General features: G+C 53.2%; 1 protein-coding gene across 1 annotated transcript in view; it reads right to left on the bottom strand.

Annotated features, from left to right (window-relative positions):
* SHANK3 (SH3 and multiple ankyrin repeat domains 3) overlaps positions 1–23,291 on the bottom strand; it is a 309,446-nt gene that overhangs the window by 25,839 nt on the left and 260,316 nt on the right. The window contains exons 13-16 of the mRNA XM_019470891.1: positions 21,151–21,231; positions 13,351–13,478; positions 12,298–12,403; positions 209–2,534 (exon numbers count right to left, since the gene is read on the bottom strand). Coding sequence (XP_019326436.1) covers positions 209–2,534; positions 12,298–12,403; positions 13,351–13,478; positions 21,151–21,231 — 2,641 coding nt within the window. The remainder of the gene's footprint in view (positions 1–208; positions 2,535–12,297; positions 12,404–13,350; positions 13,479–21,150; positions 21,232–23,291) is intronic.

Genomic DNA, 23,291 nt, shown 5'->3' with positions numbered 1-23,291 from the left:
GCCATGAACAAATCACACCAAATTCTGGAAAGCATGTCTCAGCATGTCTCTCCCCGTCAGCTGAGAAGTCCTGACATCTCTGAAATGCCCCACAAAACACACCCTGGATTACTCGGCACAGTTACACTCTGCTTATGCACCTCCCTGTCCCCCTGGGTGCCTAAGCCCTGCACCCACCCTCTCCCCTGGCCAGTGACCAGCATCTTACCGTGCCGCGACCACAGGTGACTTCTTCCCGGGATCTAACGTGGACCCGGCTGGTTCTTCCCCCAGTGATCGTGTATCCTTATTCAGTTGCTGTAGTCGGGAACTTAGCTCACTGATCACAGTTGGCTTGTCATCATCAGCCCCATGGATTGGCCTGCTCTCCATGGGGTCCCCCCATAGCTTGGACCTTCTCTGAAAGAGGTAGCGTGGCCGGCCAATGCTGGCTGATGCCAGAGTGGCCGCATGTTGCTGGGAGATGAGCTCGCTGTCCGAAGACTGCTTCAAAAGTGGGTCCCTGAAAGTAACTGGCCCCTTGCTGAGCTGGGACTTGAGTTTTGGCTTTGGAGGCACTGGTGGCTTCTCGAGTATAAAAGTTTGTCCATCCGCAAAGGAAGTGTATGTGTCAGTAGGCTCCCCGCTTTCTGAGGACAACGTAGACATGCTGGAGACCGTAGAGATGGTGCTTGTGGTCTCCAGGTGATGGTCACTTGAACTTCTGGTGTCCACCTCTTCCACTCCCGAGTCTGCAGCAGACTCTGGGGCTACGGGGGCATCAGAGGGCTTCCCTGAGGGTGTTCCGCCAGTGGTAGAAGGTGCTACTGCTGCCGCTGGTATGGATGGCGTGCTAGGCGTAGCCAGGTGGCTGACTGGTGTGCCAGGGGTGGTGACCAGTACCCCGTTTGCAAACTCATCTGGTGGAGGCACCAGCCCTATCTTGGCCAGCTCCTCCCTGGTCTCTTCGTCACTTGAAGACAACTGAGCTGGTGGGAGGGTAACCGTGTAGGGCTCCACTTCTTCCTCCGAACTCCCTTGTCCCAGCGTCTTGTCAGAGGCTGGACTGACTGGAGGCTTTCCCACGGGACTGGGCTGGGTCTCTGCTTTGGGGGACTCTGCTGGCTCTGTGCATGCTTCAGGGACAGCTGGTTTCTCCTCTTTTATCTCAAGTCCTATCTCGTCTTGGCCATTACTTGTGGCATGAACCATGATGAGGCCAGCGGTCTTCTGCTGTGATGTATCCACTATGCTAATAATCATGGACTTCTTGTCTTCTTGTTTCTTCTCCTCCTTCCCAGGTGTTTCTGCTCTTGCCTCAGTTTCTTTTCTCAGTGTGGACGGAGTCCCCCACTGGCTCTTAGTAGGGGCCAAAGTCCCAGAGTCTGTTCCAATTGCCCCTTTGCCTCCAGGTGAGTACACAGGGGACACTAAGCTCTCCAACTCCCCCCTCTCTGGTTCTTTGGTTTGGATGTCCACAAACAGGGGTGCTGCTCTGTCTGAGTCTGGGCTGTGGATCGGGGTGGGCGACCGGGATGGGACTTGAGTTGAGAGGGCCCGTTCCCTTGCGGCCAGCGCAAGCGCCAGTGGTGAGTTTGGATCCAAGGGCTTTCCTGTTAGGGGGTGGATGAACGTTGAGGATGAGCTGCTAATTAATGGCTTTAAAGCTGAGACAGGGGAAGGCAGTAGTACATCTCGGCTTCCTAACAACCGCTCATCAATAGACCTGGACTGCTGCAAGGATGGCATGTCACTGCTGGGGGGGCTTCCTTCAATGGCCCCAACCGAGAGGAAGACAGTGGATTTCCGCCTCTCATCCAGACGACGGTCTCTGTCCTTCATGACTCCAGCGATGGCAGTGGCAAAGGGGATGCTTGTGGCTTCAACCTGAGCAATGCCGGTGTGGTGCTGATATTCCACTCCACTCAGGCGATGGCTCCTGCGGGTGGGAGAGGGCTCCCTTGTAAAGCCTCCGGTGATGGACAGTGCTGCTCTCTCCTGTGCATCCTCCACTTGTAACTGCTTAACAAGAGGACTCTTCTTTCTCTGTGGCTTGGTGGGAGCAAACAGGCTGACATTGAATTGACCCATGTTGGCATAAGGGTTGTCAATCACTCTCCCCTTCCTCTTCAGCTTCTCTGGAGGGGTTGCAGATGGGCCAGGCCGGGGGATCTCTGTTGGCTCCACGGGAAGATGAGAGGAATCCTGTAGGATTATCATGGATCGGGCCCTCTTCTGCCTTTCAGGGTAAGGAATGGAAGTCCTTGCCTGATCATACATCTCAGCTGCACTAATGACCTGCGGGAGTCCATGGAGTTTAGCCTCCAGGCTTGGCTTAAAGCTTGATCTTATGGTATCATAAGCTCTTCCTGGGGGTGGAGGTGGCGAGAAGGATGGAGGGGGGCCTGTGTCAAAGTAATATGGAGAAGGAGGTGGGGGTGGGGCTGTTTGAGGTGGTGGTGGAATCCCATGTCCTTCCCTAACAGTGTCTTGCATCGATGTGCTCCGGGGAAACTTCCCATCTAGCAAAGAAGCAGCAAGTTTCTCGTCTTCACCTGGAAAGCAAGAAGAACAGTGAAGTCAGAGAGGACATCTCTAGAGAATCCAGAGCACGACAGTTGCCGCAAATTGGATATATGACATCCCTTTCTTCCGTCCACCCCACTTTCTTTCTGAGGTGACTTTCCACTTCATCTTTTATTTGCTTGGTGCAAGCGTTTGCAGTTTGGCCCTTTGCTCATGTTCACTTGGCACAGAAAGGCGGCTGCAGACTCTCACAATGTCTTACATTGTTTTAAATCCACCAGACAGTTGTGCCCAACACCTTCCAGCCAGGCTGAACACTCTCCAGACCAACGCAACAGTGACAGAATGGAACACTTGCTTGATCAAACCTCCCGACACCCAACTGCCAACGTGTGAGACAGCTGAGTGCAACCAGGTTGTGCAATTCACAGCAAACAGTGCCATCTCCCATGTGCAGGTTCTCTCACTCTCCCGCTCGCTGTTCTCGTGTCACACTTCCCCCCTTTCCCCCGAGGGGTTACATATGCTTCAATGTGCTAGACTGAATTCAGAAGCAGGGTCTAGCAGAAACTTAAGTTACGTATTTCAAGAATTGGAAGTACCCAAGGAAGCCAGATTCTGCCATCCTTACTATTAACTTACTACCTGGGTGCACAGCAAGAGCTTTTTCAGGTACTTGTAATACTCAGTGAAAGAGTATGAGAACCTCGCTAAGTAAAGTAATAGGAGGAAAAAAAACACTAATATAGCAAGTATGGTGCAAGTACTTGCATGGATGCTAGTTAACCAGCCTAGCTTGCTCCAGCCCTCTGCATGAGCCTGCCCCTCTTCACCAAGTCCTGCCTTGCTATGCTCATCACTTAACTTGCCATACCTCCTTCTTTTCAGTCACAGTTCAGCTGTTTTCAAGGTTTCAAATTGCTCTTGAGAGAATGCTCAGGATGGCAGAAAGCCATGTCTTGGCACAGCAGCATGGTGGCCACCTGCTTTTTTGGCTCTAATGCTTTTTCTGTAATGTCCACCAGCATTCAAAGTGCTTTGGCAACTGTGCCTTGTATTACATATTAGCAATTTCACCAAATGCCTGCAGATGCAGAGTCTGCTGGGAGAAAAACGGAATATTTTGGCCAGTGAGCACTGAACTTTACATCTCATCGTATTGATCAATCACTATGTTCAAAGCCATGCTATTTTTGCTGAACACAGTTTGGGGATTTTTAATACCAAGGTAGCATAATGAACTGGAAGCACGAAACAAGTTCAAAGAGAGACTGGACAAAGCCGTGGAGGATGCACTTTTTGTGGGCTATTATGTGCACAGAAACCTCTGAACTGAAGACAGTAGCTGCCTGGGTGAGTATTCAGGAGAAATATCATATCCTTGCCCTGTTTTCGCTCTTCCCTGGGCATCTGCTTAAAAGCAATGCTTAAGACAGGATCCTGCACTAGATGGAGCCATGGTTTGATTCAGTATAGGCATTGTCATATTCTTAACAGCATGAAGATCCAAAAAAAAAGTCATGCCTTTATGCTTATTTCTACTTCTCACCTGGGAATGGCCAGGAGTTGAAACAAGGAAATTTATGCAGCAGAGCTCTGTTACCATGCCCAGACTGTTACAGAACATGGTCTAGTGCCATTAGAGCTTGTCTTAGGGATGTGCTGACCATCCTGTAGATAGGTACTACTCTGTCAAGTACAGAGCTATTTCAGGAAATAAAACTGGAAAGCTGGTTGGTCTTTCTCAAATTTCCTGATCTGCAAAGAGCAGACTGGCCAAGCGGCTGTCAGGCCAGAGGAGACACTGACTACCAACAGTCACTGGCTGCTGCAAATCCTTGGCTGTCGACCATGAACAGTGAAAGTTGTACGTGTGGTACCCCCGTTCTACCTGTGAGCTCACAGTCCCTGCTGTGAAGATCTTTTAATATGTTAAAAGCAAAGTATTTCAAGTGAAGGAAGGGTGAAGGGGACAGTTAGATAATCTAAACATATTCATGGCATAGGTATTAGTTTTTGTTTTACTTTACATACCTGCTTCTACAATTACTCATTTTATTCTCTCTGTTCCCCACGTTATTTTTCTCTGCACAAGCATCTCTCCTCCATTTTTTTGAGGGGAGCACTATGGAAAATGATATCTGAAGCACTACCAAGTTCAATGACCAGCTAGAGATCTCAGAAGGACCTAGACAGGCTAGAGGAATGGGCCAGCAAGAACTCCATGAATTTCAACAAGGACAGATGCAAAGTCCCACACCTGAGACGGAAGAACCCCTTGCAACTGGACAGGCTGAGGACTGGCTGGCTGGGAAGCAACTCTGGAAAAGAACTTGGGGGGCTTGGTATGCAGTGAGGTGAACATGGGCTGGCCCTGTGCCTCAGCAGCAAATGTCAACAGCATCCTGGGCTGTGTGAACAGGAGCAAAGGCAACAGACAGAGCAAAGAGGTTACACCTCTCACTCCCACTCATGAGACAACACCTACAACACTGCATCCAGTTTTGGGGTCCCCAATACAAGAAATACATCAACAAACTAAAGGGAGTTCAGTGGAGAGCCACCAAGACAGTCAGGGCTGGAGCTCTTGCTCTGTCTGGAGAGGCTGAGAGAGCTGGGCTTGTTCAGCCTGCAGAAGGAATGGCTTTTGGGGGGACCTAACGGCAGCCTTCTGGTACCTACAGGGAGGTTATCAAGAAGATAAAGCCAGGCTTTTCACAGTGGTACATGGTGGGAGAACAAGAGGCAACGGGCAAAACCGAAATGAGAGGTTCTGGCTGGATAAAAGGAGAAATTTTATGATGAGGACAGTCAAGCAGCGGAACAGGCTGCCCAGAAAGGGTGTGCAGTCTCCATCCTTGGAGGTTTTTGAGACCAGACTGGATAAAACCCTCATAGCTGACCCTGCTTTGAGCTGCAGGTTGGACTGGAGACCTCATCCTTCCAACCTGAATTATCCTTTGATCCTACGACAGAAGAAGAGTGGCTTCATTCCAGTTCTGGTTCCCAAGCTGACCATCTCTACAACCCTGCTCCTTGGAATAGCTGGAATTCATGACTGTTCCCTGTGAAAATGAACATCTCCTATTGCTCCTCAGCAAGAAAATCAACACGCAGGAGAGATCACTGATGGGAGAGGTGGGAGGAAAGCAAATTCTTGGCAGGCGCTTTCTTCACTACCTGCAACTCACCATTCTGACACAGCTCCTCTGCTCACTGTGTCTGTGTGCTTGCCATCCGAGTCCTGCATAAACAACTACATCCATTTACTCATCTGCCTCTCCTCCTCTCCATGCAGCTTGCTCACTCCCTACATTCTGTTGACGACACTGCCTTGATACTCCACTTCTCCATCTCTCCTCCAGTCTTGCAGATCAAAGGCACATCTAGCCCAGCGTGCTGCCTGGCAGCGGCCAATAATAATTGCCTGAGGAAGCATATAAGAACACAGCAAGCATGCAGTGCTGCTTCGCCCCTCCCAAATACTCTGTCAGCTTCCAGCAATTTGCTGATCAAGAGCTGGCTGAGTCAGACTGCCTTTGTGTTTAACCCTTGGTGGACTTTCTTCTTCCAGACACTTGGCAGTGCTCTTTGAACTCACGCAAATTTCTCACACTCCCAATACCCTGCAGCAGTGAGCTCTGCAGTTTACTAGCACCGTGTGCAGAATTACCTCCTTTTCTTTCTTTTGAAACTACACCTATCAGTTTAGTTTAATGCCCATCCAGTCTGTAAAGACCTTTTACAAGGCTTTCTTTGAATTGTGTTGCTGTGTTATTATGTTCTCTTATGCAAATCATTCACTACCCATTCCTACTGTAATAGCAAATTTTGTAAAATACAGTCTTCATGATAGGAAGAAACTCCTCACTGATGTTTAAATGTGATCACATGGGCAAAATGAAACCTCTCCCTTAACACAGAAGCATCTGTTTATGGTTAAGCATGAGACTAATCATTGCTGAGTTTTATTTACTGTCTATGCAGGATATAGTTCTGCTCAGGGAGTCTCCAAAGTTGAACAAAGGCAACCAGTAATCCCTTGGGAGCAGGCTTGAAACCTGATGTCTTGATTAAGTATTGAATTTATGAATTGTGTTCAATCCTTGCAGAGCAGGCTGGACTCTGCACAGACACCTGCAGAGGTAATGAGCATACAGCCATACAGAAATCCCCCTGGTGAAAGCAGTGCTGAGGACAAGGGTCCTCCTAAAAGGTGAGGGACCAGCTACATGACCGGTGAAACCACCCTGGCGGTTTTTAACTTGAAACGGAGAGAGAAGCTATTTGAGTTTATCTAAAATACTGGTAGCTGAAAGCATGGTGCTCTTTTATCCAATTCCACTCCTGACTAAAATGTTAACAGCTAATTACTTGTCGTAAATATGTTCATTTTTCACTTTTATCTTAACACTTGCCTGTTGCTAAATGCTGCGTGGGGCAATGGGCCACGACTCAGGGGATGGGTGGTCTGCAAGAGAAAGAGCCTGACCAACTCCTGCAGCGTTTGGAGCCCTTCTAAAAAACTCAGAGGTACCCAAGAAAGAGCAGAGCATCTCTCCACCAATGTGTGCACCCACAGAACAGGCTATCAGCCAACACAAAAAGTCTCCAGTGATGAGCCTCAGCCAGACTCTCTCTAACACGCAGCACGACACTGGGGGAAGGCAGTTCCTTTAAATTTGTAGCATCTGAACTAGATTGTCCTTTCATTCTGACGGATCTCAACCCAGCAATTACTGACTTGCCGTTTGCTATTCCCCTGTGTCGCAGGAACATGCATGGCGTCTGTGCTCTGTTTCCCGGCACACTCTGCTGCCAGTGACCGAGCGCTCCCACCTCCTCCAGACCTCAGCCCTCTACCACACACCGATGGGTTGCCAGATGAACGTGAAACCTTGTGAGCTATTCCAAGTTCTCCAGAGGGATGGTGGAGGTGGGGCTGACCTCTGAGAAAAGACAGCATCTGTCAGTCACAAATGGCACGGCCCTTTGTGTGCTGCCTGTGACCTCCCTCTGTGCCTGGTCCATCTTGCATGTACATAACTGGAAGATTAAACTTCAGTGACAAATAAACAAACCTGTCCCTTTGCTAACTGCCATCGAGATTCTGTCTCTTCAAACAGCATATACTGTGTCTTCATCATAGTGGGGCATATATGCTTCCTACAAAGAGCAACAAGACATCACCAGGATCAAACTGCAGAGGTCGGTGCATGCAGGAATAAAGGGCTTGAGTCAAAATGGAGTCTCCAGCGACCAGCAAAGACCAGCAAAGAACCCCACCTCCGAGCACCCAGAGTAACTGGTCTGAAATGAGAATCACGCGCCCGGGTGCATGCCCGAAGTGCAGCCTGGCAATGCCACAAGCCTCAGGGCAACGCTTCTCTGCAATTCACAGCATGCTCAATGCATTATTAATCTCCAAGGAAAACACAAAAACTCTCCATAATGCTTTTGGGCCTGTTGCCATAACAGCCTAAATCCCTGTGAGAATCTAACTCTGTGCATTAATTTGGGCTCGCTAATGAGGTGGCTCTCTCCAGAGCACACGCCACCATTCCCAACCTTGCTTTCCCCATGCAGGGATGGCAGAGCAGCTCCCAAAGCCACCCCTGAGTTAGAGCAGAAAGGTGCCAAGTGCCACAGCTATGCTCATGTCCACAAGTGGAAAGCAGGTGAGCATCACCGTCCTCGGGTGCGCGGGGCTGGCATCAGCTCCAGGCAACAACAGAACTGACAGGAGGAGGAGGAAAGCCCACTGTCCTTCAGAAAGCAGTGAAATAACAGTACTGTGCTGGCTGCTAAGGCACAAAGCTTAAATGGCAGCTAGGGTGAACCTGAGAACCTGTTTAGAAGAGGGGAAAGCATTGGGAGTTCACCCAGGATCTGTACAGGGAGCGACGGCCCTGGAACAGGATCGCGGAGGGCTGCCAGCCCTGGTGGCAGAGCTGCCCCCACCCTGCCAGACCTTCGTGCAGCCAAGTAAGGATGCACACTCACCCCCCGAGCTGGAAGAGCAGGAGCAGCCCAGCATCCTCAATGTCCTTTTGAACACCAAGTCACCCCTTATTTCCTCAGCAGTGACAGTGCTTAGTCAGTAAGGTGCATCTGCCACCTACAGCCAGCGCCTGCAGCCCGTCGTGTTTCTAATTGACATGGGGACACACACTACTTCTATCTGTGCAAAACCACCATCTACACCATCTTGAATTTTCTCAGGGGAGAGACTTAGCAAGTACCATGATGGTTCTGCAGACTTTCAAGTGTTTTTAACTTCTGATGCTGAAGCAGATGGCATGGTAGCTATCTTGGAAGTCTGACAGAGATTTTCTTTTCTATCAGCCTCCCCACTGCAATGCATTCCTTTTCTTCACATTTTTGTTGAAATATTTCTTCCGTTCAGCTTTCTTTGTAGCCAGTCGAGGGTTAACTACCTTTGTCTCAAGGAATTTTTAGATGCAAACATGAAATGCTTTGATCTTTTGTCACAAGTCCCTGGGAATCTAAACCAGCTGTGTAATATGCAAATAATTCAGAGCTTTTCTTCACCAAAAAAACAAACCAACCAACCAACCCCTGCTTATTTTTCATCTAGTTCCTTGCTTTTAGTAGTGATTTTTATCATGAAGTCAACTGACTGTACAGCATATGAGCCTGTCATTGTGGGTGTGAAATGACAGCTCAAGAAGGACTTCTAAAACAAGCCAATTGCAACCCAATTTCTACTGTTTGGCCGCTTTCTATTTTAGCTTATTTGGAATTCCACAAAAATTAGCTGGTTTCTAAGAGGCACTGCTTTTGGTGTGTATTGTGGCAGGCAAACGGGAAAGAAGAAATTGCTGTCCCCTCATCAACAGAATTGTTCCCTTTCGGTGCAGACAGACGCATGCCATTCTTGGATCAAGCATAATTAAGAGCTATGTGTGATTTTTTTCTTGTATTTATTGTCGGGTTGTGCTTGGATGCTGTGCTCGTGACAGCTGCAGCCATTCCTGCTCAGAAACAGGGCATCTCCAGGTCTGTTTTTAACCTTCCTTGATGCAGATTTAATCTAGTGTTTCTAATCCCCTTACTGCACGGTGTATGTAGCTGTAACGGCTGGGAATCCTGCACAAGGATCAGGGTCTCAATGCTCTAGGTGCTGAACAAAAAAGATGTACATGGAACATTACACTCTATGCTCATGAGCATATAAACCCTACACACAACCCAACAAACCTTACAGTTGTATAAACCCTACAAACTTCAAATCCCTCTTCTCACCGTTCTCTGCGTGCAGAGATCCTTGACAGCATACCTGCACGAGTGTCACACAACAATGTGTAGCTTTAAAAGGAACTTCTTCAGTCATTGACTCTGCTTTCAGAGGCAAAAAGGAGCTCCTTATGAGCAAGTATTTCATATTTAATGAATACTTTTCCAGTTTATGATCTATTACTGGGTTAAGATGCTATTTTACACAATAGATCCCCTTTAATATGATTTCCAGCTCTTTGTGGCTTGATTGAACCTTGAACAACTTCTGCTTAGAAGCATTTTCACAAACATTCTCACACATAAAACAAACGTCTAGGATATAGTTTGCAAAATAAAGATGCACTTCAGACACCACTGGCCACTGCATGCTTGTCTGCCAGGTAGCTGTACACCTCAGCGGTCACTAGATACCTCTTATAGCCAATGGGCACTTGTGTGGGATTCACCTCTAAGATCAAGACATCAGATAAATCATGTTAAAAGTGCCTATTTCCCTCTGGTCACTACAGAGGGTTCCTGGGCACCTTACTTGGATGGAGATTTCCGCATTTTTAACATGTAAGGCTGGATGAGCTGAATCCCATCCTGCATGTGCTACTGATCATTTTTACCTTCATGAGAAAATTAACAGGTTACTTCTACTCTAGCAAGTCTGTGGGTCGGTGCTGTGGTGATCCCAAGCACCAAGGCAGCCAACTCTGCTCCCTTTCTACCGTGTACATTAACAGTATTGCAGCATACGAGCAACTAATTAATGCCTACATTCGCTTCCTACACTGCATAGAATCATAGACTCATAGAATAGTTTGGGTTGGAAGGGACCTCTAAAGGTCATCTAGCCCAACTCCCCTGCCGTGGGCAGGGACATCTTCAACTAGATCAGGTTGCTCAGAGCCCCGTCCAACCTGACCTGGAATGTTTCCAGGGATGGGGCATCCACCACCTCTCTGGGCAACTTGTGCCAGTGTTTCACTACCCTCAGCGTAAAATATTTCTTCCTTATATCTAGTCTAAATCTACCCCCCCTTTAGTTTAAAGCCATTCCCCCTTGTCCTGTCGCAACAGACCCTGCTAAAAAGTTTGCCGCCATCTTTTTTATAAGCCCCCTTTAAGTACTGATAGGCTGCAATAAGGTCTCCCCGAAGCCTTCTCTTCTCCAGGCTGAACAACCCCAACTCTCTCAGCCTTTCTATCATCTGCTCAGCCCAGGTTCTAGTTTAGCTCTTCAGTTAGGGGACCTTTCTGCCTGTAGACTTCATGGCAGGACAGCAGTGTTACCAAGACGGTGTATAAGTACACACCAGGGCAGTCCATTAAACACCCACTATTTTTTTTTTTTTTTTAAGATTCTCTCTCCTAGTTTGTTTTTCAGATTAATCATACGCACATTTGATTATTTCTAGCTATCTACTACTCTCAGACCAATCTCACGTGGGACTACAGGTACCAGCTGCTCTCATACAAACACAAATGTGAGGCATGTATGCACAGCAATTCTGTGGCTCTGTACATTAAAAAGTACATTTTGAATACTAACCCTTGCATTTTTTCAACTAATTTTTACATTCTTGCTGAGATTGTGCGGCTCTCAGCTGCAGCTTGAAGCAGAATTTACTTTCTAGTCACTTATTTTGTGTGTTAAACATACAATTTGTTTTGGCATCACCATTACTATCAAATGATGCCTTGGGGTTACTTAAAATTAGCGCTTGCCACACAGCACACCACCTTTCTCTCTGCCCCCTTTCCTCCTGCCCCTCAGCTTCTCTACATAAGTGATAACGCACTCTCCCCAGCTCCGACCTGCACAGCCCTCAGACCTTGCTAACACTGTGGCTTGGTGTTACCACCTGGATGAAACCCACTGATACACAAAATCAAGATAAGAAAATGAGACCCCCATACTGTCACTGTGCCACCAGACCTTGTTCACTCTGCCTCATCCTCCCATCTCCCTCCCCCAGCATATTTTTGGTTTTAGTTGCACTGCAAACCTTTTGGGACAGGCTCTGAAGATCCTGACATGGCCCATAGATGAGTGCCCGTTCCAGGCCCTGTCCTGTTTTTCCTCAGAAAAAATTCAGTTACCTGCTCCATCATCTCAGTTTGTTACAGCTCATGGTTTTACTCTCAGCACAACCCACGTGTTCAGCACACTGCATGCCCAGCTCAGCCGGTACATGGTCTGACAGAAAATCACCCACCAACCCTCATTTGCCAGCACAGAGGGTGGGAGAAACTCCCCTATCCCTGGCAGTGCCGTAAAGAGACTGAGAGACCAAGGGACCTCTGGAGGCCTCTGGTCCAACCTTCTGCTCAGAGCAGGACCACTGTCAGTATTAGAACAGGTTTATCAGGATACATGCAACCTTCAAAGTAGAAATCACATTAAACATCCCCTCCAAAGGTCTTTAGTTACAAGCCAGTAGAGAGGGCTGAGTCTTTCCTCCTGGTTTCTGTGCCGGCAAGAATGCTCCACGGGGACAACCTTTCCTCTTTAGGAAGGGATTTCCCCCCCTCAGTTTGCCTTACCTACAGATTTTGTCCGTGGAATTCCTTTGCGCAGTGAAACGTGGGGCTTCTCAGCTCCCGCAAGGACCCCCGAGTGTGCTGCCATACCCTGGCGTTCAAAGAGTGACTGGAAGAGAAAAAAGGAAATTTCCATTCTGGACATCAGCGAGACTCAGCTGAAAGGACACAACACTTCATCTCAATCCACCTGATCCTTCTGACTGCGGGTGAAGCTGGGGCTCTACCCCCATGTCAGTCTGTACGTCAGACCCTGTCCCTGCTGCCCTGCGCCTGCAGCCGGGACTGCCACAGCCCCAGGAGGGGAGGCTTCCCTGGGGACAAGGACGAACCCCTTCCTCACCTCTACCTTCAACAGTCCATCTATCTTCCATGCTGCCCCATCCAGCATGTCTCCAAAACCTGTGCTATTGCCCTTTGAAGGGTTAACCCTCCCTCCCTCTCTCCAGCTTGCCTGCTCCCCCCTGCCTGCCTGCTCCCCCCGCCGGCTCTCAGGCGCTTTGTGCCCAGGGTGGGGTGGCACAGTGATGCTGACTCCAGCAGCAGCCTTCCTCCCGTGGGAAGGCTTTGCTCAGGCCAGTCTCTGCTCAGAAGCAGCCTGTCCTATTTTACCTCCTGCTCCAGAAGCTGCCTCCCACCGCCTGCAGCACTTTCACAATCCAGACAGCCTGGAGCTGGCAGCCCCACTCCTACTCCATCCATGCTTCCCCTCAGAGATGGCGTTTTTCTCTTCTTTGATTCCTCCTAATTTCCAGCTTCACATCCAGAAAATTGCAGCCAGACTATGCTTGCCGGCTCAGCTTTCCACACTCCTTCAGATCCGCTCTTACGTCCTCCCCGTGGCAATCCCGTACTGGTTTGCAGCTGCCAAATGGCCTGGGTCAGCTCCTCCACCACCTGCCCAGACTCCTGCTCTGTGTCTCCATCTCCCCCCACTCTCTCCTTCCACTCCCCTGGGGAAACCCACTCCCAAATGTGAGTCTCAGGGCTGGCAGTCAGCGTCTGTCACAGCGTGATGTGCCCTTCCCTCTCCCACCGCGAGCCCTCCTCTCTCACACTGATTTCTGCTGGCGTGATGCGCCGGCTTGTTGGTCGCTGCTTCACAGTGGCTGCCCTAGAATCTGCTTCGACAATGTCTGCTCTCAGCGCGGGCTCAGCTGCTGCCAAAATCTCATCCAGTTTCTCTGAAAATCCAAATGTAAAAGCAAACGGGTTAGCAAGGGCTGCTGTACTGAGGCAGCTCCCCTACGACAGGCCCATCCCCTGCAGCGTGGCTAAGCAGGGAGCGAACATCCCCGTAGGGAGAGTGGTTCCTAGGCCTGTTGAGCACAGAGTGGAGGAAGTGGCTGCTCAGTCGTCTCCTCCCCAGCCAGTGGCTAACAAAGATTTTGGAGGTGTTTCTGGAGCCGCCCACCCACCACAATGCACAAGCAGGCACCGGCCTGGCTCAGCTGGGGGACCCACAGCTGACAGCCCAGTGCGGTAGCACCGCACCGTGCCACTCTCCTACCCCAGCTGAACCTGGCGCATCCATGCGGCCCAGGCACCCCTGACCAGCCTGCCTGACCTCTGGGGTCTGACCTGCCAGCTCCCAAGGTGGGGGGACCGCTCCCAGCTGCGCTGCGCTTTGAGGAAGCCTCAATCCTTACATTAAAAGAGCAAATTTTTGCCCAGATATATTTTTGATATTCAGAATGAGACTGAGTCCGCCCCTGCCGAGTCACCATCACTGGAGGTATTTAAAAGACATGTAGATGTGGCACTTAGGGAGATGGTTTAGTGATGGACTTGGCAGTGTTAGGTTTACGGTTGGACTTGGTGATCTTAAAGGTCTTTTCCAACCTAAATGATTCTATGATTCTAATTGGGCGAAGCAGGGTGTGGGCAGCGGCTGCGCTACGGCAGGTAAGGGGAACCCAAGTGCCGCAGTGACCACAAGCGATGCAGAAGTCCATGGGACTCAGTCCGGCTCCAGCACAACCAGTGTCACTCCAGTGTCTGTTTGGGACAAACTAGGACATTTCCTCCCGAAGTGGACTCATGTGCCCCAATGGCCCTGATGGGAGTAACCAGGCCCCCACGCACCCCCATGTCCACGGGCCCGGGAGCTCTGGGTAAGTGCAGGCCGGGGGTCTCAGTGCCCGCCTGGGCTGTGGTGCAGCAGCACCATTTGCAGAGCTGTCACGGCCATGCCTGTGCCGCCATGGGCCTGACTCACACACCGACTCCCAGGCTTGACCTTGGCCCTGCCTCGCCACCACAGGCTTGCCTGCAGACCTCTGGGCTACACCCGACCCTGGTTAGCATCACCAGGGCAGACCCTGACCCGGCTCCCAGCCTGACCTCGGCCCTGCCTCATCACTACAGACCTGCCTGATGGGCTGGACTCATGGTTGAAGGTGACAGACCTCGGTCTGCCCTGCCCAAGGTGCTCAGGGCAGTGGGGCCCGTCAGGCCCCCGGCCGTGTGACCATATCTGTCTTTCGGGGAGCGGCTAGCCCTTGCTGCTCCCCCAGCCTGCAGAGCAGCCCCGGTCTGCAGCGCTCACAACACTCGTGCCAGGAGGGTGTACACTCACTCGGACACAGCACCAGTCCCGGCTGTCGCTGGGGTTTTGTCTGGGGCTGTAAAACACCCTGAAACTCAGGACATTGGAAACAGCAGGCAAATGCTGGCCACTGTCACCACTGACCCCTTCTGAGCTCCCTCCACGTGGAGCCAGACAGGGTCCAGCAGAGCCGAGCTAACGAAGGCTGCTGGGCTGGTGCTCAGCCCGGGCAGGGTCCATTCAGGTGTGGCTGCCCCCTGCTCCTACAGCTCCCTGGGCCAGGCAGGGTTGAGTCTGTCGGCTCCATGTCATAAATGGTGTCACCTGGCACTGGAGCACAGCCATCACATTGGCATGGTGCTGCAGCTGATGGATCTGCCTTAGCATTCATCAAGACTGGATGCCTCTACCTCCATGGCACAACCAATCCACCGTCCCAGTAAATTGCCCAGGGAGAGAGGAGAACACGTGCAGTGTTTGTCCTGTAACGCTGACAAGCTCTGCCTGTGTTCAGGTAAGGCTTGTAAACTGCTGGGCTCTTTCCAGCCTGGCTGTTGAACTTGGGACTGCGAAATGTCACTGCTGTGGTGCAGGAGCTGCTGATCCTTGTGACCCGAGCTACCTGGAGAGCTCTGACCATCAGGCCTGTATTCCTACAAAACACAGCCTGGGGCTAATATGACTCATGGGCCAGCTTCAGTACCTCCACACACTGTGGCCACGGCAGCTGTCCGCGTGGCAGTTTCTAAGCCAGCATTCCTGAATTACAGAAACTGAAAATGAGTCCCAAACGTTTCAGAAGCCCAGTCTGTGGAGGAGCAAGCCCTACACCAACACAGATGCCAAGTGGTCTTTGCCAAGGGGACTTAGGTGTCCTCTGAGGCCAGCACCCTTGGTGGCAGGTATCCACCAAGGCCCTGGGACTAAGGACCTGCACCTGCTCCAAGGAAACAGCTCAGGCCAGCTCCTGAACTTCCTCAGCTCAAGACCTCCTGTAGCCAACCATCCTTGTCTCTGGGGGACTTCATAGTTCCTCTTCCTCACTGCTGTGTGACTCGCATGCTGCGCTCACTGCAAGAGGTGTGGGGTGGTTCAGCCTGCTCAGAGGGGAGCTGGCTCATCCCTTGCGTCCAAACACTCTGAGCAACTGCATGGACCTCTGACAACCAAGCCTCAGGAGGGGATGAGCCATGGGCTGATTCTAAAGACGACCATGTGCTGGAAACCTGCCTCATCGGCGTCTCTGGAAGCTGCTCTGGGCAGCCCTGTAGTGATGTTAGTTTGGAGACCCCAGTGATGCGGGGTCCCCAGTCCTCTCCACCTGCCTCCACTCCTGGCTTTATTCCACTTTCCATCTCGTAATGCCATTAGAGCGCAGGGATACAAATCACCACTAACTGCACTTTGTATCTGCCATGCCTTTGAAGGAGATGGAAGAGCGTTTTGGAGTGGATCCTGCCTGCCTCCAGGCTGCTGGGGCGGGGGATTGAGGCAGTGCTGGAGCCGCCCTGAAAAGAAGGACCCCCCAGGAATGGGTGCACCCTAATGGCTCTGGCTGTCCAAGGCGTCAAGAGCTCTCCACCACACACTTGGAGACAGCTGTCTTCAATGTCAGGACATCCCTGGTGACCTTCAGATGATCATTCTGATCCATGAGGTGGTGAATGCCCCATCCCTGGAAACGTTCCAGGTCGGGCTGGACGGGGCTCTGAGCAACCTGGTTTAGTTTAAGATGTCCCTGCCCACAGCAGGGGGGTTGGACTAGATGACCTTTAGAGGTCCCTTCCAACCCAAACTATTCTATGATTCTATGGGACCTCTGCATTGCCTCCACCTCTGGGTACTGACCAATCTGCTCGGTATAGAGGAGCTCTGGGGAGGTCCCTCAGAGACCTCCCGCTTGTAAGCCCTGCTCAGCTTCTTTCCTATGTCATCACCGTTATGGTGGAAGACTTACTCCCTCACATTTCCTGTTCCTTGGGAAACAGTTCTCTAGCTTCACATTACCAGGACAGAGAGAGTTTTGCTTCTGAAAGGCTAAGAACTGAGGTCAGGTCTCCAGGCTCCCCCCACTACCCCGTGCCTGTGCTGGAGAAATGCAGAGCTGTGTGCTGGCATGGGACAAGCCTTCTTGCTCCATTCAGGATTGTCCATTACTGGCTCTCAGCCCTGGCAAGAACCACCTGTCTTTGTAGCATGCTTCATGCAATGTCCACACAGACACTGCGTAGTGCAACCGCCATGTATGGAGCCCTGCTGCAACCAGCTTCACCCCAGCCAGCTTGGGCACTGATAACATGGCCTTCATGGTGGGTAGCCCTCTCCACCCAGAGCTCGGACAATTAATAACCAAATTAGCTCTCCCCCAGCTAACTTGGGTATGCCCTCAGAGCTGCCACCAAACCCTGCCTGCAGCGCAGGTACGTCCTCAGGTGCTTCCTTGGTGCGGGACCGCAGGGAGCAGCAAGACAGCCTGCACGGGGGCAGAAGCAGAGGTAGCACCTGTACTGCTAGACACGGCAGAGAGCGTGGCTGCCATTTCATCTGACTGAGCTCCAGAGGCCTGACCTGGGGGCTGAAGGAGACTGTACTTTAGGACCCCACATGCGGGGGACATTCCTGTTGAAGGCATTTTCACCGCGGAGCAAACGCAAAGCAAGCACAACACCTGAGGAAGTCAGACCTGGAGATTCATGGGGCCCGGCTGGCAAACAGGCACTCCTGCTTGTGCCCAACAGGAGCCCAACATGACCGCGCCGATTTCAGCCTTTCTGCTGCCCCACCAGAGCTGTACGTGGCGGCTGCTCCCTGTGGCGGTGGTGCCGGATGGGAGGCTGACCCGCAGAGCTCCGGCTCCCTTTGGGCTGAGCCTTCCTGTGGCAACTATGGGACGGTGACCTGGGCCCATCCCTTGGGGTGCACCATGCATGCCTGTGTGGTGCGACTGGGTGCTGGCTGGGAGGCTGACGGGGAAGGGAGGAGCCCCAGGATGTGTGGTTTCACTCACCCCCTTTTCTTCTCCGCATGGAGGCTTGGAATCAAGAAACAAAAGACAACATGAATGGCATGCACAGTTCCTGCTTTCATTCCCAGCTCCAGCCTCACTGCCTGCCTGCTGTGCCTCTTCCCCGCACGCTCTCCTGCCTCCCAGCATGCTGGCAGGATCAGGCCCTGACAGTGGAGCGCGTGCCTGCCTCACTGGGGGCTCTCAGGAGGAAGGCTCAGGCAGGGCAGGGGGTGTAGCATCTTGTGCATCCTCCTCAGCGCTGCTTCTCCTCCGTCCCAGCCCCGTGGGCGGGCAGGGACCGACACAGGCTGGGCTCTCCACCAGCCCCACCACTGGGACCAGCTCTCTGCTGAGCCCTCCTCCTCTTCACTCAGACCAGGAGAGCAGAGGGAAGGTGAGATGTCAGAAGGAAGTAAGACCAGGAGGAGGTCTGGATGGCATTTAATGCCTGAGCCATGGAGAAACTCTTTTAAAAGCTTTTAATCCCTCCCTGCTAACTGAGGAGACACAGCAGTCTGCACGTCTCCCAGAGCCAGTCTTCTCAGCATCAGCAAACACCAGGACTGCAGGACAGGAGTGCTTTGTTAGCAGCTTGCTGGGAATCTGCTTTTCCAAGGGCACTGGCACGATATGCAGCAAGAAAACGTTAAGGTATGGCTATGGGCATATGGGATGTTCTGGAAGCCACAGGACAGGGACAGGCTTCAAGGAAAGAGGGGCAGGGACCATCTGACAAAGCTCACTTTAAGAAGCTGCAGGTAAAAATGTCCCTTTCACTAACACCACCATCCCCTCAGAAAAGGAGGGGACTAAACTTGCACACCGCTGAGGCGTGGGGATGCTGACCTGCACGAGAACTCCCTCTTCGCAGTAAAAGCTGGAGGATCAACCACCAGAAGACAAAGTGCGGGAGGAGGAACAATGCCCCATTTTCCCTGTGCCGTGCTCCCTGGGGATGTGTGGTGGGACTGGCTACAGCATACTCCCTGATCCACAGGACATGAAGTAGGGACTAACCACTACAATTTCCCAGAAAACATGTGGACTAAGACCAGTAACTGTCTACAAATCCCTCTCCCGGGAGACAAGGGCAGCTGCTGCTCCTAGTCCCTCTCCAGGTAGAAGAGAGGCAGTATCTAGATGCAAAATCCTCAGGGAGACCTAGAGGACTCATCTTTAATATATTCTCTGGCAGAGCTATTTCTCTGCTTTTCGTGACTTCCCTTTCCATGAGCTTGCTCCCCTCCCCCTCAAGCCCAGCAGCTCTGCTTGCCAAAACACATGCAAATGGGGCCCCTTCCCTCACACCGCTGCGGGTTTCCACAGTGCAGGTCGTCCCATGGCGATGTCCCACACCCCACTTGGCACTCGCAAGGCCAAGTGCCATGGTTGGGGTGCCCGTCACTCTGCAAAGGTGCCTGCACAACGTGTGCCAGGCTTCGACTCGGGCGTGATGTTTACCAAAGACAGGCACATGCAGCTGGGGAACATGTTCTCACAGAGGCAACATGCTGCCTGTGCGTGCAAGCAGGCATCCATCACACCAGCTAGGAACAACTTTCAGGACCAGCAACCGAGAGTAAAAATATGAACCCTGGGGTCTGTGCAATATCTGTGCAAAGGGAAGAGCAAAAACGGGAAGAAACGGGCTATTCTGAATCCTCTCCTAATGGCTACTAGTAAACACAGCACCTTCAGGTCTAGTGATAAAGGTCTGGAGAAGCGGGGAACAGGCTAGGGTGAAAATCAAGGCAGCGGGCTCAGCATAAAATAAATCACAGTGGCCATCAATCAGCTGATGCAAACCCTTAAATGCTGAGATTTGTCCCTTCAAACCCACGTTTGAGTGTGAGCCCGAACCCTCAAGGTTTATTTCTTTTGGGAGAACCCCACAGGGTTGTAAATCCTGGACATGCATGTAGGACAGGGAGCAGAGCAGAGTGAGAAACGTCACGGACCTTCCTTCAACGCCCTGAAAAAGAGAGGGGGTGGTGGGGTCTCTGCCTAGGTTCCTGCCTCTCAGGTGGGTCTCCTCCCAGGCAGGACAGGGGTCTGCCACGCGCAGCCTCTGTGCCATGGCCAGCAAGCACATCTGTACATATCACCACATTTTCGCACAGCAAAAACATAAATACAAATAGCAGAAGCGTGAGCCAGGGCAGTAGGCAGTGCTGAGAGCGGCTCCCTCTCGCTCTACCAATGCTCTTGGTGGGGGCTTGCAGCACATCCAACTCCCGCGCTGGGTCAGCCCTGAACAGCCTGTTTTGGCAGAGCTAACCTTGTGTGCACCAGAGCTGCATGTCGGAGCGTGGTTGCCCCAAAGGCTCCCCCAGAAGGAGGGGTCCCTCCACATCTCCTGCACCTGGCAGGCTGTGAGGGCTGCCGTTCTGCCAGCCAGCCTCCCCGGCTGGTGGCGGTGCCGGCATTGCCACTGCTAGCGGAGCATCCTGCTCAGCTGCCCTGCAGTGCACCGGGGATAACGCATGGCAAAAACGGCAAATCATTCTGTGCAGAGGAAAGGGACTGCCATTCGGAGGGTGTGTGAACACTGGCACCCCTACGGCCCTCAGCTGGTAGGATGCTACTAGGGGGAGCCCAGTGCACTGGGAAGGTGTGGGCTCAATGAGGTCGCCAGAACAGATGGGAAGACTGAGGGGCTTCAGCACAGGGTACCTGGAAGTGAGGATGGGGTGGAGGTAGAGAGGCTTTAAGAGAATATAGGAAAACATGTAGATGCAAGCTGGGATACCAAAGCATCTGGAAATGTGGGTAGGCTCTGTAGTGACAGCAGAACGTGTGAGCGTGTGTGCATATGCATGTGTGTGTGTGTAAGGGGGGGGGAGGGCAGCCCATGGGGATGCCAGCTAATCTGACAGCATGTGATATCTGCCTGGAGGTAGAGGAAAATAAAAACAAGGGGCTGTTCGGAGCGCGGGAGGAGCAGGGTGCCTGATGGACGGGGCATGGGGGCGGCGAGCCTCTCTGCAAGCACATGGAGGCACCCAGCATCCTTCCCCCAGGCCGCCTCTCTGGGGAGGCAGCACTGAAGGGGTGGACTGACTCTACTGGGCTCTCCCACGCCCCTGTGGCGGTGGCAGCGGGCTGTCAGCCCCCCGTGCCCCACACACCGCTAAGCACAATGGAAACTTCAGCGCAGGAGGTGCACGTGTTGCCTCGCGCTCGTGCTCATGCACCCCTCTGGAAAATGGACGTTGGGCAAGTGTGCTGCCTGCTCTGGCCACGGCCCCGCATGCTCCTCATGCACCCCTGCATGCACGCGCGAGCCCCTGCTGCCGCTTACCCAGCTCTTCCAGCTCAGCCGTCATGGACTTGGAACGCAGCGTCAGGGTGGTGCTGGGTGCTCTCTTGGGAGGCGGCGGAGCTGAAAGGAAGAGAGACGGCATTTTGCATTTCTTGTCCAGGAACTTACGAGGAGTGGCCAGATGCAGATGCCACTTCTTCTCCACAGCCTGGATCTCCTCGTACTCGCGGGATGAGGAGTCGCACTGCTGCAGGATCTTATTGAGGCTGCGTGTGGAAGCAAACTTCTTCATGGTCTCGGTAGCACAGTCCCGGGGCACGGGGCAGGCCCCGGCGCGGAGGGGCTGGTGGCTCCCGCAGGCACGTGCACGCTGCCCAGGCTCCCACAACCCTCAGTGGAGGAGAGTCCAAGTCATGTCCCCAGGCTGCGCCTGCCCCCCTGCAGCTACCGGAGATGCTATGGCTATGAAAGCCTCTCGCGAATTAAATCTGTCTCAGGCAGCTGGCTGCCTGCCTGTGGGACTCAGCAAACAGCTTTGATGGCTGCTTCCCCTCCGCACATGCCATGGGTGGAGGGTAGGAGGGAGAAACAAGTCCAGCAGGCCTGATCTCAGTCTCTCATTCCCGCCTCGGCGCGGCGCATCCCCCAGCAAAACACAGCCCACCCACCCTCCTCTGCCGGCTCGGCCGTATCCAGGACGGGGTGAGGCTCCCGCGGCCCTAGTGAAGCGCTGGAGGCGGCCTGCTCCGTGCCGGGCAGCAGAGGCACATGGCTGGCATGGGGCGGTGCGGTGCTGTGCCGGGGCGCGGGGCTGCCCCGAGGGGCTGCCTAGCTGGGCCGGCCCACGGGGCTGCCCCGGAGGCGCTGCATGCCATGAGCCCACCGGAGCGGGGACGAGTTGAAGGCTCTTCCTCTTCACTTGGGGTGCCTCCTCCTCCTCGCGCTCGCTCGCTGACAATGCTGGATTCAACGCTCAGGCATTGCCATGGCAACCGGAGCTTCAGGCTTTGCTGGCGCTGCCTGCATCAGAGACCCCAACAGGGGCGGATTCAGCCAGAAAATGCCAGTCCCACACAGGCCTCCATCACCCCCAGGAAGAGGCGAGCCCCAGCCGGGGGGGGATGGGGGTCTGGCTCCCCCGGGCCGCGCTGCAGCCAGGGTCCTGCAGAGCAGACTCGGCTGCGGTCCCCGCACTCCGTGCTGTAAGAGTGGCCGCCCAGCTCTGGGGGCTCTGGGCACGGGCAGCAGGCAGCGATGGGCAGCAATGGGCAGCTGCTCACCGGCTGCAGGGCTGAAAGCACCAGGATAAGTGGTGAGCGGCACTGGTGGTGGTCCCAGCACTGATTCCTGAGCCTCAGCCTTTCCCACGACTCGTGCTTTTGTGCCGTGACAATATAATTACAGCTCTTAGTGTCAGCGCACAGAGCTGCCTCCCTCCCCCATGCCCCACGTGCTGTGCTGGGAGCGCCCCGCTCCCGTTCCCCTGCGCCTCCCGTACCCCCACGCCAGGCTCCCAGCCGCACTCTCCTGGAAAACGCTCCTGCCCCACAGCCTGCCTCCCTGCACACGGCCCACAGCAGGGGCGGACAGGGACAGCCTGCCCCGTGCTGCCAGCTGCTTCCAGATGTGCCCCTGCCCTGTGTTGCCAGCTGCTCCCAGATGTGCCGCTGCCTTCCGCAGCTGGTTGCCTGTGGATGAAGTCCTAAACTCCACAGACAGCTGCTGCCATATGTGCCCCTGCCCTCCACCACCGGCTGCTCCCAGACGTGCCCCTTGCCTTCCACTACCAGCCCCTGCCCTCCACCTCTGGCTGCCCCGGATGATGTCCTACCCTCCACAGCCAGCTGCTCCCAGATATGCCTCCAGCCTCCCTAGCTGGCTGTCCTCAGATGTGCCCCTGCCCTCCACAGCTGTATGCCATGATGTGTCCCTCCCGTACACAGCTGGCTTCCTCCCATCCAGCTGCCTTCCAGATGTGCCTCTGCCCTTCTCAGCTGAATGCCCCCTACCCTGAGGGCTGCCCTGCCCCGCTGGCCATGAGCGCATCAGCCCACCACCAAACGCCCCCTCAGGCCCCACCTCTGGCCGAGGGTCTCGGCTCTGCCCTCAGGGACTGGGGATGATGGGGCGAAGGCCCAGAGCTGTCTTGGGGGCCCCACGGCTGCCTGCCCTCCCCTGCG

Source organism: Aptenodytes forsteri, unplaced genomic scaffold (genome assembly GCF_000699145.1).
Source record: "Aptenodytes forsteri isolate BGI_AS27 unplaced genomic scaffold, ASM69914v1 Scaffold304, whole genome shotgun sequence".
In the NCBI taxonomy this organism is placed as follows: Eukaryota; Metazoa; Chordata; class Aves; order Sphenisciformes; family Spheniscidae; genus Aptenodytes; species Aptenodytes forsteri.
The sequence above is the reverse complement of the archived record's forward strand: the minus strand, read 5'-3'. Positions and strand labels throughout refer to the sequence as shown.